Below are 15,320 nucleotides of genomic sequence, written 5' to 3'. Positions count from 1 at the left end.
CACCGGGTGGAAGAGAGAGATTAAAGCTGCCCTGGTGACCACATTGGTTTATTTTTACATTCTCCTGGCTAACTTTAAAACATATCTTTGGATTAAACAACCTTAGCAGTTCACAAATAGACAAACAAAGGAAAATAAACAATGCATTTGATGGACCACACACTAAATGTACAGCAAAATATGCAGATTGGATCACAACAGTAATTTGAATACATTTTAAAAATACTTACAGAAATAAATGAATGAGGCTCATTGGATTCACCCGATCTCACTTGTGAGGTGTCCAATTTAACATTATGTTGCTAAGCAACTCAACAACCAGCATCAGAAGAAAGCTCTGTCTAAAAGCTCATACGGTGGTCTTCAGTTAAATGGACACCGTGATAATACAAAACATAAGGTATAATCTCAATGAAATGTCAAGGAATCAGGTACTGTACCTAAAAGTATTTCAACTGTTGTTTTGTTTTTGTACATAGAGAGAAAGTTTTATTTTCTCTGCATTCTTGCAGCCTGTTTAAGGTCTTAAATTGTATGAGCTTTCAGACACAGCAGTACCAGTAGTCCATAAAGAGTTCTGAGCCATAATGTCATTAAAAGGCCACAAAGAACTCCCTGATCTCAATACAAGTCAAACAAGACCTGTATAATGTACTCTATGAAGGATATCAACCCACTAGGTCCCAGCTTTATCAAATGGTCTGTTATTAAATGAAAACAATAGCAACAGAAACAAGAAGAGTTGTGTGTTGGCTCAGATACTCAATAATGTGGCCTTGTTGTGAAACCACAAAAAGTGAAATTATTAAGTAAAGAAAAACACAATATACAGTATCTTTAACATAAATATAACATATGGAACTCTCACACAGATGTATCTGGAAAAAGCCACGTCCTCTTTCAACAGAATATGGCAGCTGAGTTCATACACGTCTCACTATAATTAATTTTAAAGGCAAATGATAAAACAATGAATAAAATACTAAAATCAAACGGAGACAAGAGGACTTTAAGGCATGTGCGTAGGCCCAGAATAAGGCAAACAGTAGAGCAAAATAAAAAAAACAAACAAACAAACACATAAACGGACATTCAGTAACACTGAGTTCACAGTACCAGTAACATATTCTAGAGAAAATTGGCAAGATGCTCGCCCTAAATGTCACATGCAGTGATGCACATACATCTTATTCTGTATCACAGGCTTTCTAAAAATATTAATGGGAATTTATGTATCTATTTATTAAGTAAACTGAAGTTTGCATCACTGCAATACAGTTTTGAGACATTTACATATATTTAACATGATAGGTGATATGTTGGTGAGGCATATCAGAAAAGTCAAAGAGCTGGGAATGTTCTGTCATATGAGGCAAAACAAAAGGGAGCAAAACCACGTGAAATGAGGATCCAGAAAAGGATGACTTAGTTTGTTAAATTTTCTTTGGGTAGAAACTAATCCCTCCATCTCTTGGGAAGCTATAGTTTTGCTGTTGGTCAACATTACCACCATAAAATTTAAGGTGGTGAGAGGTGAATTAGTGTGCGGTGTGACTCCAGTGAAGGGCTGAATCAGTCTTTGATGATGTTTTTAGACCGTCTAATCGCAGGACACAAACCGGTCAGGCAATTCATAATGTACCTCATACATGTACCTCAAACTACCTCATAGTAAAACACAACTATGCATTTGAGAAATTGTGGTATTCAATGTAAACCTGATTAGGGTTTACATTTGTACTGAACTTAACAGCTAATTCATTCAAAACAACTCCACCCGTGTACATGTATGCTTTGACTGTAAAATAAATACGTGAAATCACTCCAGGCGGCTTCCTTGTGAATGCATTATGTACAAATAGCTTTACACTAAAAGTACTGTGTGCTGTTAGGAAGCTTTAATCCCCGACAGAAAGGAAAAACACACTGTTTTGGCCACATTAACTAAATAAAAAAAAAGGGGAAATTAAAAAAAAAAAACTTAAATACGGTCACAATGTTGAATAATCAGTAAATGAATCAGGGTTGAGAGTGTGCACTTATGAGGAGACAGTAACATGTTGAGGAAACCGTCATTATTGAAGAGCTTGGCTGAATGTTTCTTCTAGTAGAGAGGCTATCATGTTTTGGTCCACCTGTGGAGATAACATGTTTTCATCAATCCAGGACATTTTAAAGACACTGATTTATTAGATAGAAGAGAAATAGCTCACACAGTCACACATACAGTAGGTCACATACACCAGACAAGGCATGAAACAGCTTTATGTATCCATTAAGAGGATTAAGTCATTAAGACAAAAGTCTACATATACTCTCGCCCACAGTGAGATGAAATGATTATACAACATTAGTGTGGGTAGGTGCGCATGCCTAGTGAGTGGGTACTAGAGTACATATGTAACAGTAAATGTGCATAAGCCTCTTTGAGAGAAAGGTGTGTACGTGCTGGAGTCTGTGTAGGAGTCGGGACTCACCTCACCTTTTAAAATCACTTGAGCTTTCACACAGTTTGGTACAGAAAAAGCATGCTTATCTACAGAATTATCCACACCACACACACACACACATCTGTTTTTGCTTGCAGCACACATGTGCAGACAATGCACACACACACACACACACACACACACACACACACACACACACACACACACAAACACACAAACACACAGACAAAGTCAATGTGAGTCTATTAGACACAAACACTCACCTCACTGATTAAGCCCAGTTGAACTAACTCTCCGGCCAGCTCTTGAACATTCTCATCTGAAACAAACACCAGCAGTTACTAACAGTAATTCATGGACATGTAACATCACCTTCACATTAGCTTTTTCAGTTACTCACTATTACAACAGCTGAAGAAGAACATGCTAAGGGTAAACACCACATTCAGGAAATATTGTCCAGATGCTGATTTAAATTCCACCTTTAACACAAAAAACACTGAATAGTAGCCAATGCAGCTACTCTTGCATCTCTGAACCCATCTTGTTGTGTAGCAGTGTATTGTAAATATTCCTGTAGACATTTAGCAAACATTCTGCAAACATATTTCCAATAAAAAACAATAGCGAGAGAGAGTTCAGACGTGCACCTAACTGCCAAAAACTAAAAAAAGCCCAACATGTTTCAACCAGCAGGGTTAAGATCAATGCACAATCTGTCAAAACATGTTGGCTTCTTAAATATTCCTCTTTAGTCTTGCTATTAAAGGCTTAGTGACTTAATGGACAGTCCTTCCTCTTCCACTTTCATACTCCTTCCTCTTCTTTTTTTTTTTTTTTTTTTTTACTTTTCTTACTTTTAGTGCCCAGAATTCCCCTTCTGGGAACATATTTTCCACTTACACTTTTCAAATGTTGTATTGAAAACCTCATTTACTATCACATCAAAGGTGTATCCTCATTTTTCCTATAGAAAGTGTTAAACCAATCTAAAACATTACAGTAAATTTGAGGTAAGACTTCTTGTAAGAGTCACTATTTCGCATTGACATTCAATAATGATACAGGCAAGACTTTCTCTTAGAAAAGCCAGAGACAGACACTGCTCCAACAACAGTAGTGTCAATAACTTTTTGTTAAATAAAATAACTCTTCTCTGACTGTGCTATCCCTCTGGCTCTTTACATTGCACACAAGAAGTGTAAGAAACCACAACCTTTGGAAAAAATTTGGGGCACGTTGAGGGAAAGTGAGAACACTAAAAAAGTGAACTTCAAGTATAACACAAAGGCATCAACAGAAGCCTGAATATAATATAAACAAGGTTGCTCAAAAAAGGAAACAAGGAATGCTGGATGTTACAGTCAAACACTTGACTAAAATACTGAGAAAATACATTCAAAACAAACAGACTCAGAATTTCTAGTATTAAATGTTCCAGAGCTTTAAATGCCAACTTTTTCCTGAAAATTTTTAACTGTGTGTTCAGACAGAACATAAAGAGAATATTTTGGCATAAACCCAAAAAAACCTCTTCCTTTCTGTCTTTAACCTGTTTTTTAAATAAATGGATAGTATTTAATGCCAGTGTTTTTAAAAATGTTATTTTAGTTACCGTCCCAAATGAGGACATTCTTTGCTTGTGCTAGTCAGAGTAATTGTCATGGTCTACTGATTTTTAATAACCTGGCTGTCAATTTACAACTGTACCAGGAATGTGGCTGGGACAAGACAAACAAGTGAAGGAGATGGAGCGTCCAACAACTTTGACATTCAGAGAGTACAAAAACATCAGCAGCCCACAGCTATAGTATCAGTCAAAAGTTTGAACACACCTTCCCATTCCCTTGAATGAGAAAGGAGATTTGTTACTGGAGCGGGGAAAGAAGCTCCCCCCCGCTTTGTGGTCCAATCTTAAATCATCTGACAAACTTACAGTCAGGTCTTACTTTGGAGGAAAAAACATGCTCCACATTTGCGAATGCATTGATGTATGGTGTGGGAGGGAAAGGCAGTGAGGGTGAAATTTAAGTGGTTTAATTAGCTAATGACCCTTCACAGTGTGCCTTTGGACTTTGGCATGTTGATAAGGAAGGCTTGCAGAATATCCCCTTATATCAGCAAGACGGACAGTTTATAGGGTGTGTCTATGAAACTGATTGGTGCATGTGTGTCTGCATGGATATGAAGTTACAGTATGTGTGTCCACGGAATAAGGATTTGTGCGTGTGCAACAGAGAAACACTGGGAGAAAAAGAGCAGAAGAGATAAAATAGAGAGTCCAAGTCAGAAAATGAAGTGTGTGTGTGTGTGTGTGAATGAGAGACATGAGAGATGAAAGCCTGGGAAGAGATGGTCAGCTCGACACAAGAGGTGACAGCTGTCTGCTGCAGCCTTTCACAGGCCCGGCATTCCCCGCACGCCTACAGCATTATACATGCCTACCATACCTGTGTGTGCATGTGCACTCTGGATCATACTGCCTACATTATTCTGACCATTGCAACTGTTGTGTTGTGTGTTCTTTTCTCATTTGCCTTCCTTAGTATGTCCTCTATTGCAAATAAATAAATTCAAAAAGTCAGAAATTCTGAATTTGTAAAGGCGAATCATTGCTGTTTTCCAAGAGAATGTTTTAAACAGATTTCATGCTTGGAGTTTTAAAAGCCACCAAGTTATTTAAGAAAACAATTCCAAGATGCAATCCAAATAAATTTGTCCAAAATAGAGGTGCAGGGTTTTCATGGCACAGGAGCGTCAGTCAGTCTCTGCCTAAAATAGTTGCATACTGTATATTGTGACGCCATCTGAGTTTCAAGCTCTCGCTGGAATCTCACTCTCACTTTCGTGCATGCCTCAGTGCGCACATACGGAGAAGTACTGCATATTAAAACTATGTGTGTGGTATAATCCGAGAGTACAGTGGAGTTAGCTATGCAGTAAATCATACAGACATAACCTTATCATTTATCATCACCTCTAGTCAAATGTAATTCTACCATTAACCCTAAACCAAAGTTGTAAAACTAAACCGTCCAGATGGCCAGAATGACCACACTTCATAAAAACCCTCCCACTCTGGAGGTCTTAAAGTCTAACATGTTTTCACATGGGTAGAAAACAAAATGAGCATGCAAACACACATGCGTAACCCACATGTCTTTACCTCACCAATCATATTATGGAACTACTGCATGCTTTCTGATATGACTTTTTTAAACACATGCAGAAGTTCTTGAGTGGGGACATAAGTAGGTGACACACACATAAACACACATGCCAGGAAGACTCTAATCCTCTCAAGTTCCCTCAGTATCACCTACACACACACCTTCAATGAAATCAGATGATCATTCAATTGTATGAGCAACTGTAATTTATTATATATATAATATATTGTATTTTTAAAAATATTCTCTTTCTTAACACCCAATAACGCACCCAAAGCGCAACTTCCTGGCTGACTGCTGCTGTACTGAAACTCAACTGTGAACTGAATGTGTGAGTGTGTGATCTTACGAGGTAACATGTCACAGCTTAGATGTCTATTCAGTTTGTCCTCCAGCTTCAGCAGCAATGTTAGCTAAAAGGAGAGAAACAGACCAATTTTAATTGTTTGAGATCATTTTACTTTTGTGTGGCTAGCAGACAACAAATGGCTGGTTGGAACACTAACATGTTGTTGGTCAGTGAGGTCTACAAGCTGCAGAGGAAATTACATGACTTACATGATATCTTGCTCCCTCCTCAACAGTTTCAACATTACACTGCATATGAATGACCTGCAGGAGAAATATGGAAACCTAAATATGAACGGTTCTCAAATAGTGCAATACTTACGAACAATACTTTTCACTAATCCAGCAAATGCATGGTATATATCTTGACTCAATATATGATTATGACAATTAACAAAGATTACCAATAGGATGATTAAGAAATGTCACCATTGTATCGTTATCTTGTAAAATGCAGTATAATCTGTCATACACACCCTCCGTGTCTCCAGCTCTGCAGGTTCAGGGGTGGGGGATTTGACCAAGGGAATGACAACGGGAGATTTAACAGTCTCCTGTTGAGGCTGCTGAGGACAAGGGAGCCCGAATGCTGTCATGGGATAAATACCATTCCTGATCCAGGGAGGGAAGAAAGGTGGAGAAAACATGGGAGACAGAAATAAGGAATGAAAGAGAGAGGAGATATTCACTCAAAATAATATTAAAAACTTTGCATCAGGATTCCTTTATGTGTTTCTAAATCTGGGTCCACTTGTGCCCGATGTAGGTCTCAGGTCATGATTTAAATCACTCACAGAGTATACTGTATGGTCCACACATTGACAAATAACACTGAGTGGATTATAGCAGAAACTCTAAGATAACTTCTGAGTTACAGTAAAGTTAATGACAGAAATGTGAGGTGGCACAAGAACTTGATGAACTGGCTGCAGATCAGAGAGGCCAACAAGCATGTCAAGAAAAATCAGGGCACCATATTTAAATTTCATATTAGAAGATATGTGAGGGGAAACACACAAAACAGAAAGTCCACTACTGCCCCCATGTGGCAGGATACTGTTGCATCTTTGAGGTGTCATTTGAGTGTATTTGGTAAGAACTGGACTTGCTCAGACCAATGCTGTACACATTACTTTGCTACTTACCTAACATCCTCCAGGAATTTATCAAGCTCCAATGCAGGAAACTGTGAAAGCCTAAAGAGAAATGACGAAAAAAGGACCACACAATGTGAAATGTGTTATTTCCTACATACTCAGAAAGTCATTTAGGATGAATTACAATAGATGATTCGACATATACAAGCTTCTATATATATATACACAGTACAGAAATTAAGGCACATAACACCTAATAATATTAGGATCTATAACAACTTTTTATGCTGTTACTGTTTCTAACTCATGATTCCTAATTTGTAGATATTATGATAATAATTACTATTGCTTCCAACTACAATCATTATTTCTTATGTATCTGACGATGATGCAGAATCCCATTGGATCCTTATGGCTTACTTGAGCTGAACGTTGTCTTTCTTGTCAGCAATGATCAGGTTGGGGTCCAGGTTTTTGGTAATCTCCTCCAGGGCATTCTCGGGGATCATGTCTGGATAATTACAAATCATAAATCATAACTTAGATAAAAAACAACTTCCATCCAACATCCAGATGGTCAGGAGATTTTTTTATTCTATATTTTGTGTCAAATGAGACATCAAATGAGACTGCACTGTGTTAGACAATGTTTTTCTGAATTTGGTCTACCCACAAAATTGTCACTGGGTAATTTAGCATATGTGTGTTAAGGACTCACGTTGGTGGCTGACAATACAATGTGCAGCCAGCAGTTTTAGCAGCGGTACTTCAAACAGAGCCTGGTTAAACAGCAGCTCTCGGGCTGTAGGCCTTGTATTAGGGTCACACTCCAGGCACTTCTGGATTAACTTCTACAAAAACAAAGCGTTGGGTCACACACTTCCGGACAAACATCTGGTATCCACACATAGTGCTTTCAAATAAACATTATGACACATTAATATACACACACAAAGCTTAATCTGATGTGATCTTTTAAGATAATCATTCTCTCTTTGTCTTACTTTTTGCAGTGGGTCCTCCAGCAACTGTATGGCGATGCTGATCGAGTCCTCAGAAACATAAGACGACTCTCCATTTCCTTGGATCTCCAAAAGTGCCATCTGAAACACCCAAACACACATGTAAACATATCGCTTTGTGACGGGGCTTGGACCCTTCTATCATGTGTTATGGATTGCATCTCACCTCTAAGGCACACATGCCAAATGAGTAGATGTCTGCAGCTGTGGTGACGTCCACAACAGCTACAATGAAAGAAAGAATAAATGTATATGTATAGATATTATATCATAACTTAGTCATTACTTAATACCTATATCAAGTTAATGACAAACAAATATGCCACTTTAACAACACAGACTGATCAAGACACTCTCTCTGAGGCCGTACTTCACATGTTCACAATGACAATGCCAACATGCTGATGTTTAGCAGGTAATGTTCACCGTGTTTACTCTTAGTTTAGCTGTTAGCATGCTAACATTTGGTAATTAGCACTTAACAAAAATTACAACTGAGGCTGATGGGAATTTCAATAGTTCTGCAGAAATGTAGTAAGTATTAAAATAAAACATTTAATATATTTAAAATAAAATTTGAGGCTAGACAAAGGACTGAGGATCACTAAAGCTAGTACAGTTCATCCTGAAGGGGACATGAATGTCTGTACCACATTTCATTGCAAACCATCCACTAGTTGTCAAGAAATTTCACTCTGAACCACAAATGTCAACCTGCTGCTGGCCACCATCATCTGGGGAACCATGAATCTCTGTACAAAATTTTGTATCAATTCACCCAGGAGATGTTGAGATATTTGAAAGAATAATTTAAAACTATGACCTGCTAGTGGTGCAAGTATTTTAACCACATGGTGACACTAGAGGTAAAATCAAGGGATCAACAAAGTCAGCAGTCAGTAACATTTAACACTGTTGCATCGAAAAATATGAGAAATTGTTGAATGAAAAGAGGGGCTTTGTAGAAAAACATGTTTATATTTCTCAAACTAAGGTATTGAAAAAATTATAATTTGGATATCATTAATGAACTGTCACTGTCATGAAAAACTATAATCAAATTATACCTTGCATAATTATATTTTGCTATGTCAATATATGATGATAATATTGTGAGAAATCATATTTTTAATGATTAAAATAAAGACAGTTCCTACTAATACTGAAATCAGTCATATTTTATAACATCTTTTTTGAAATATCTGTATCACCTGGAGGTCAGAAAACAATGTTAATATCTAAACTACAAATTCTTATTTTTGTCATCTCTACCTCCATATTCTGGGGCAAAGAAGTGCAAGTTCTTCTGTTCCTCATAACACGTCTTCACATGGTTGTTAATGGTGTCTGGAGCAACTGCAGATGAGACAGGAGAGAATACACAGACCGGGGGAGAGCAGAGTAAGAAGTGAGTATGAAACAAGACAGAGGAGAAGAAAGGAATGAAAGAAAATGTCAAGACACAGGAAAAGAAGTTGGGAGATTAATATTATCTTAACCTGGTGTAAACTATAGAGGAGGGAGTTTGAGAGGTGGAGAAGCTTTTGTAGCTGCACATGAGTTTTGCAGCAGTACACATACTGTATACACAACAGTGGTTTTATTAACATATTACACACCACTTTGGTTTACATTAAATACAATGTGCGGGATTATTTTGATAATAAAGAAAAGCGATACTGCCACCAGATTTGTCACACAAGAAGGCTTGACTGTTCAGTTAGAATACAGAGGAAACCGCTTACAGTGATCACAGTTACAGTGTTCAACTGCTAATATGGATCAAAAAGCTTGGGACAGAATCATCTGGTGCTGCGTGCACATTGAAATCATGACGGGAAAAAGAAAGTAATTTTCTCTCAATGAAAAACGTAGTCTCCTCGAAGCTTATGACAATAAAAGGGGGTGGGTGTGGTCAGAAATCTAAGGCAAGGATCACTGCTCTCTTCGCCTGTTCTGCCGCCCGGGAAAAGAAGGAACTTTACTGGCAAAAGTCAGAACCCCCGCTGCTTCAAAAATGTGCGCACACTGCGTTTGAAACAGCTGTACTGTATTTTGAAACAGTTAATAAAATTCAGTAAATAGCGAAGCTGTCCATATTATTTCATGTAGGCTAATAAATATACAAATGTCAATTAGATGGTAATCTACATGAGAAATAAAGAAAAAGGAAAAAAATTGGTTTTAATAATCATCCGCTTATAGTGATCAGTTTGACCTGAACAGACATGATCACTATAAGCAGTTTCCACTGTACTAGATAAGACTGCTACTAATTACATGCTAAATTGGTACCACGAAGTCATGAGATTTACTATTCAATTATATGAAATCTCCAATTTTTAAATCCTTAACTGAGCATCATTCGACTCCATCAACAGTACTCCAGCTCCACTATAGAACACACTGGTGTGAAACTGGTGTAATTCTATACCTGATCCGATCTTGATGAGCCCATTGTGCTGGATGAAGATTGTGTCACAGGTCAGGTTGCCATGGATGATGGGAGGGTGACACGAGTGGAGATAACTGCACGACAGCAAAAAACATTCACAAATACATACAAACTACATAAGATAGGGACTGGATTGTTTCCATATGTGTGCATTTTTCTGTGAGTGACCATAATGATGTCTGAAAAGGGGAGACCAACCTGAGAGCTGACAGGATCTGTGTGCACCATCTCTTCCAAGCCTGTAGGACCATACACCTTATCAGAGTGCTTACTAGCTGAGTGACTCTGACTTGCATCATGTGATTTAACTTTGCTCAAAGCTGGTGCACAGCATATCTGCAAATCCTTCCCCTTTTTTTTGACAACAGCCAAATGCCAAAAAATGTGTTTACTAGATCGTTAAAAGTGCTCCTTGCTCTGTGAAGTCTCTCTAATCCCTGTTGTGATTAAGGAGCTGTGACTTTCCACAGGATACAGTACGCAGGCAATTTACAAAATAACAAGTTTTTCAAATATCATTATTCTATTACCTTAAATTTACATACAGTCAGTTATTACCTTTTCATTCATGGTCTTGTGATTCTTCTTTGTCTTCTTCAGAAACTGCTTCAAGCTTCCTGATGACATATATTCAGTAATGAAAATGACCTGATGGAGAGGAAGACATTAGGGGACAACTAGTTTACTATTAACATTTGTTTCATTTTATAATTTTCAAAAATGATGTTATCACTTATGAAAACAGACAAAAGATTCAATAACAAGTTTATGTCTCCAGTTTTACAGCTACCAGAGAATGTTTTCTAGATCTGAGACTCACCCTGGCGCGGTTCTCCTTCGTGTCCGTCCAGTACTTGTGGAACTTGACAATATTTGCATGTTCCAAATGGATCAGGTTATCAAATACAGCCTTCACTTTCTCCTGAACATATGACAAAATAAAATGTAATTAAGTATATCACAATTATATAAAATGAATATAAATATATTTTGCTTTTGCTCTGAGTCTGACTGAAAGTAATATTGAAAGAACTATGCATCCACATATAGTATTTCTGTTTCTGTTCTCAGTAGTTTTGGACAGAAACCAAAGATCCAACCTTAGTTTCATTCAGTAAGTGAGATTACACAGTTCCGGAAATGATGTGACATTAGTGAACTGTGCACAGTTTTTCACAGAAATAAACCTGCCGATCTATAACTGCTTCATAATGAGGGCACAAACTGAGATATTTTATATACTTTCCACAAAAGGTGGAAATGTTTTCCTTTGATGTAACTTGATACTTATATATATTTAAATATGCTCATTAAGTGATAACAACAATACGTCACTGACATCCCAATATATATCCTCAATATTGTGTATACTTTAAAATTTAACATGATGGATATGTGAGGCAGTAAAACAGTAGAATTTCACTGGTGTTGCTTTTTCCTCATTGCAAACCTTGAGCTGTGTCATTCATCATAACTTGTTTGTGTGCGTGTGCTTCAGGGAAAGAAAGCAAATGTGTTACCCAATCTATCTTTGTCATTTTTATCTTGTATATTTACAGGAACTGTGGTTCTATGGTGGTTTTAGTGTGTCTTAACACAGAAGCACATAATGATCACTAAAAATAAGCCAGCAGTGTTCTTTTTCCCTTTTTTGTGTTTTGATATAAAATTTTCAGCAGACTTTGGATTAACTAACAGAGAAAAATATATTTTGTTTAGCTCAGTCCATATTCAGTGAACTGCACAATTACATCTCATGTCACTACTCTAACAATCCCAAATGCAACAGTTTTATTCTTTCTCTGTAACACTGGGCCTCACCTGCAGCAGCTTGAAGTTTCTCCTCTCTGAGAACATGACTTCATTCCACACTACCTCTACCCCTTCCTCTGTGTCCATGGCCAAGTACGCAGCATCTATCCCTGGCACATTACGCTGAGTTACCTACAGCAAAGGGGAACAGAGAAATGGATTATGACATAAGATGATATCACAGTGGAAAAATAAATAAAATACAGGACATACAGTTGAGAAATAAAAGAATAAACAGTAAACCTCTAATACACATACAGTAGGGTCCAAAAGTCTGAGACCACTTTCCCATTCACTTCCAGACCTACTACATATTATTACAGAACAGTGATGGCCCTTGCTTTATAAAAAGACACCATCTTATAAAGGAATCAAGTGACCATCTACTGAAACCAATGTATCAGGGGGAATTCCTTTTTTTTTGCCAATACTGAAGTCAATTGATGGGTTAAAACACTGGCCAGCTTGAGTACAGTTACTTATTACGTGCCTGTGACCAAAGACAATGAGAAGGGTGTGGTTAGAGCTGGTGAAACTGACAAAATCAAATATGACTCATTACCTTAATACTGATAAGTAACAGTGTTTTGTGTATGACGTCTTATAATTTCATACAGTGTGTACTCTGAACTGGAAGAAGATTATATGGTCTGTGGGAAAACAAGTGAGCATGACAGGCCAGCAGGTAAATTGTTCATTAAAAACAGAAAAAGTTATAAGTTCAGAACATTTATTTGATTAACTTTGTGTCACTTAATGGTATTTAACACTAGGAACAGACTATATTAATTTGTAATCCCAGATCAAATCTAGTCTCATATCAATACAAACGTTCGCAGACCTAGAGTTTGCATAATCATGAAACTGGAATAATGGTTAATCAGTCTTAACAAAAAACGACACCTCTGTTGAGCACATATAAGCTTTGTGCATATAAACCAGATCCATTGAGGCAATCAGCTTATTTTCATGACACTAGTATACACACTCAATAGTTAAAAGTCAAATTGCCAATTCGACTTGGACTGGTGCAGAGAATGAATGAATACCTCTATATATATGTACCATCTTTTTCTACTGATGATATCCAAACATCCCTCCCAGTACGCCTTCTTACCTCCTCTCTACGCTTCTGCCAGCGGCCGCAGGGACTCTCCTCTAGGATTTCTGACTCGTCTTCACTCTCGTCCTCATCCTCTGTGGCTGTAGTGGCAGGGGGCTGTATGGAGGACACAGGTGGAGAAACAGATGCTCCACCTTGTACCTGCTGAGTACTACTAGATATGTCTGCTGCTGTGGCCTCTACCACATTTCCCTCTTCAGCTGAAGCTCCTTTCCCCTCTGCCTCTGCCATCATGACACAACTTGAATGATAGACCTCCTCCTCTCTGCTCCTGGTACTGAGCTGTGACAAGTGATGGGAAGCCTCTTTCTTGCCGTCTCCTCTCTCTCTGTTTGAGCTGGTTACACATCCATCTTCTCCTCAGGCCTGGCTTTCAACAAGTTAGAGCCTGGGGATGGAGAACTGTATACAAATGACACATGTTTTGGGTTAGAGAGAGGAAGTCAGAAGGGTACTGTTAATCACCATTCACTGCACTCCTTCGCTGTGTCAACTGTACACACAACCTTAGCATTACAAGTGTCATATTTTGATAGTCGCTCTTCCCCACCTAGTTAACTTGTGAGAAACCGACGAACTTATGGTAGCTCAGAGGCAGAGAAACAGCAGTCAGACAAACGATGTAGCTAGCTATTAAAGCTCTTGCTAACGTTAACGTCCAACGTCAGCTCTGTCTCCCACTCATTTGCTAACTTTCACGGCTAACAAGCTAATGAAAGATAAACAAATAGTTAGCTAGCATAAAGTTAGGAGCAATACACAAAACACATTACCGTATAACAGAAAAATAACGCCGCGTAAGTGGCCTTGGGGTACATACTGGTGAAAAACCTGTAAAAAAAAGACGCTATGAAACAAAAAGGCTAGTTCGTCATAAAATATGTTGTTGGGTTTAGTCTCTTTTCTCTTGGCAGGGGTGGGAGGGTCGGGGATGTACTCGAGCAGTGCTTGTTTGCGCAAAGAAAACGCAGTGGTGTCTTAAATATTATTAAATAGTGACATTACATTTGCCCCCTAAGTAGAATATGATTTTTAAAAGATGTATTGGCTAATGTAGCAGTATAGCTCTGTATATATCCATGGTAGGTTATGGACTAGCGTTAGTTGGTAAACCACCGTTAAGTGTGTTTATTTTAACGCACAGCGCAGTTAAAACATCCGTGTTAAAACTCCTTCAGCTGCAAGTAAAATCAGTTATAACTAATACAGACTAGCATTAATTCAATATTTACAGCCACGTACATATTGTTAAATATGTGTTGTGTCGTTTTCGCGCAACACAAAGAACTGTGGAAAAAAAAAGAAATTATATTTTTGCTCTTTTGTTGTTATCATAACTATCGTCTCGATTTTCAAAAGCGCACTCGCATGAGGTTCTTACGGAAGCCGAGAAAGGCTGTGCTTTCAATTAGGCAGTTTTTTAATGCCGTTTTCTCGAGATCACGGCTCGATTCTTTTATTTCCCGAGATAACGAAATAATTAACTCAGGATGTCGAGATAACGGTATATGAAAAAAGGTTGCAAGCACGACTGTTCTCAGCATCCGTAGTTTGGTATTTCTATGTGAAACATCCATTTATGTATAATACATCCATGAAAACATCCCATTTTATTATGAGTTAATCAACCTGCCGTTTGGCCGTGACACATATGTCATTAATAAAGGTGCTGTTAGTAATAATGGGTACCTACTCCTCGATCTGACATTTTCAGCTTAAATCACATGCTGCACATGCCAAGAGCATAGATGGTGTATCTATACATGCTGACACGGTACTCCTGAACTATGATAAACATTATAAGTGATAAGAGGAAACGACCTTTTGTTTTCTCGTGATAACA

The 15,320-nt window shown here is 37.9% G+C and overlaps 1 protein-coding gene across 3 annotated transcripts; it reads right to left on the bottom strand.

Annotated features, from left to right (window-relative positions):
- Positions 1-1,429: 1,429 nt before the first annotated feature.
- LOC122978969 (nuclear receptor-binding protein-like) lies at positions 1,430-14,839 on the bottom strand. 3 transcript variants are annotated; one of them, XM_044346106.1, is made up of 18 exons: positions 14,720-14,839; positions 13,472-13,879; positions 12,364-12,486; positions 11,363-11,464; positions 11,101-11,190; positions 10,741-10,781; positions 10,522-10,616; positions 9,360-9,443; positions 8,254-8,312; positions 8,070-8,168; positions 7,784-7,916; positions 7,486-7,576; positions 7,114-7,164; positions 6,445-6,580; positions 6,179-6,232; positions 5,970-6,033; positions 2,714-2,769; positions 1,430-2,135 (listed from the first exon to the last, which is right to left on the bottom strand). In XM_044346106.1, the coding sequence occupies exons 2-18, from the start codon at positions 13,709-13,711 to the stop codon at positions 2,076-2,078; spliced, it is 1,578 nt and encodes a 525-aa protein (XP_044202041.1). In that variant the 5' UTR covers positions 13,712-13,879; positions 14,720-14,839; the 3' UTR covers positions 1,430-2,075. The 3 variants fall into 3 exon arrangements, with proteins under 3 accessions (XP_044202041.1, XP_044202023.1, XP_044202032.1); XM_044346088.1 differs by lacking the exon at positions 14,720-14,839 and adding an exon at positions 14,251-14,689; XM_044346097.1 differs by lacking the exon at positions 14,720-14,839 and adding an exon at positions 14,028-14,154.
- Positions 14,840-15,320: the final 481 nt, after the last annotated feature.

Source organism: Thunnus albacares, chromosome 1, assembly GCF_914725855.1.
Source record: "Thunnus albacares chromosome 1, fThuAlb1.1, whole genome shotgun sequence".
Taxonomy (NCBI): domain Eukaryota; kingdom Metazoa; phylum Chordata; class Actinopteri; order Scombriformes; family Scombridae; genus Thunnus; species Thunnus albacares.
The sequence above is the reverse complement of the archived record's forward strand: the minus strand, read 5'-3'. Positions and strand labels throughout refer to the sequence as shown.

Coding starts and splice junctions, on each gene's coding strand:
- LOC122978969 (XM_044346106.1), bottom strand. CDS start 13,711: ATGATGGCAGAGGCAGAGGGGAAAGGAGCTTCAGCTGAAGAGGGAAAT. Junction 11,191..11,362: donor CGAAGGAGAACCGCGCCAGG/GTGAGTCTCAGA, acceptor CCTCTCCATCAG/GTCATTTTCATTACTGAATA. Junction 2,770..5,969: donor AAGCTGTGACATGTTACCTC/GTAAGATCACAC, acceptor TGTTTGTTTCAG/ATGAGAATGTTCAAGAGCTG.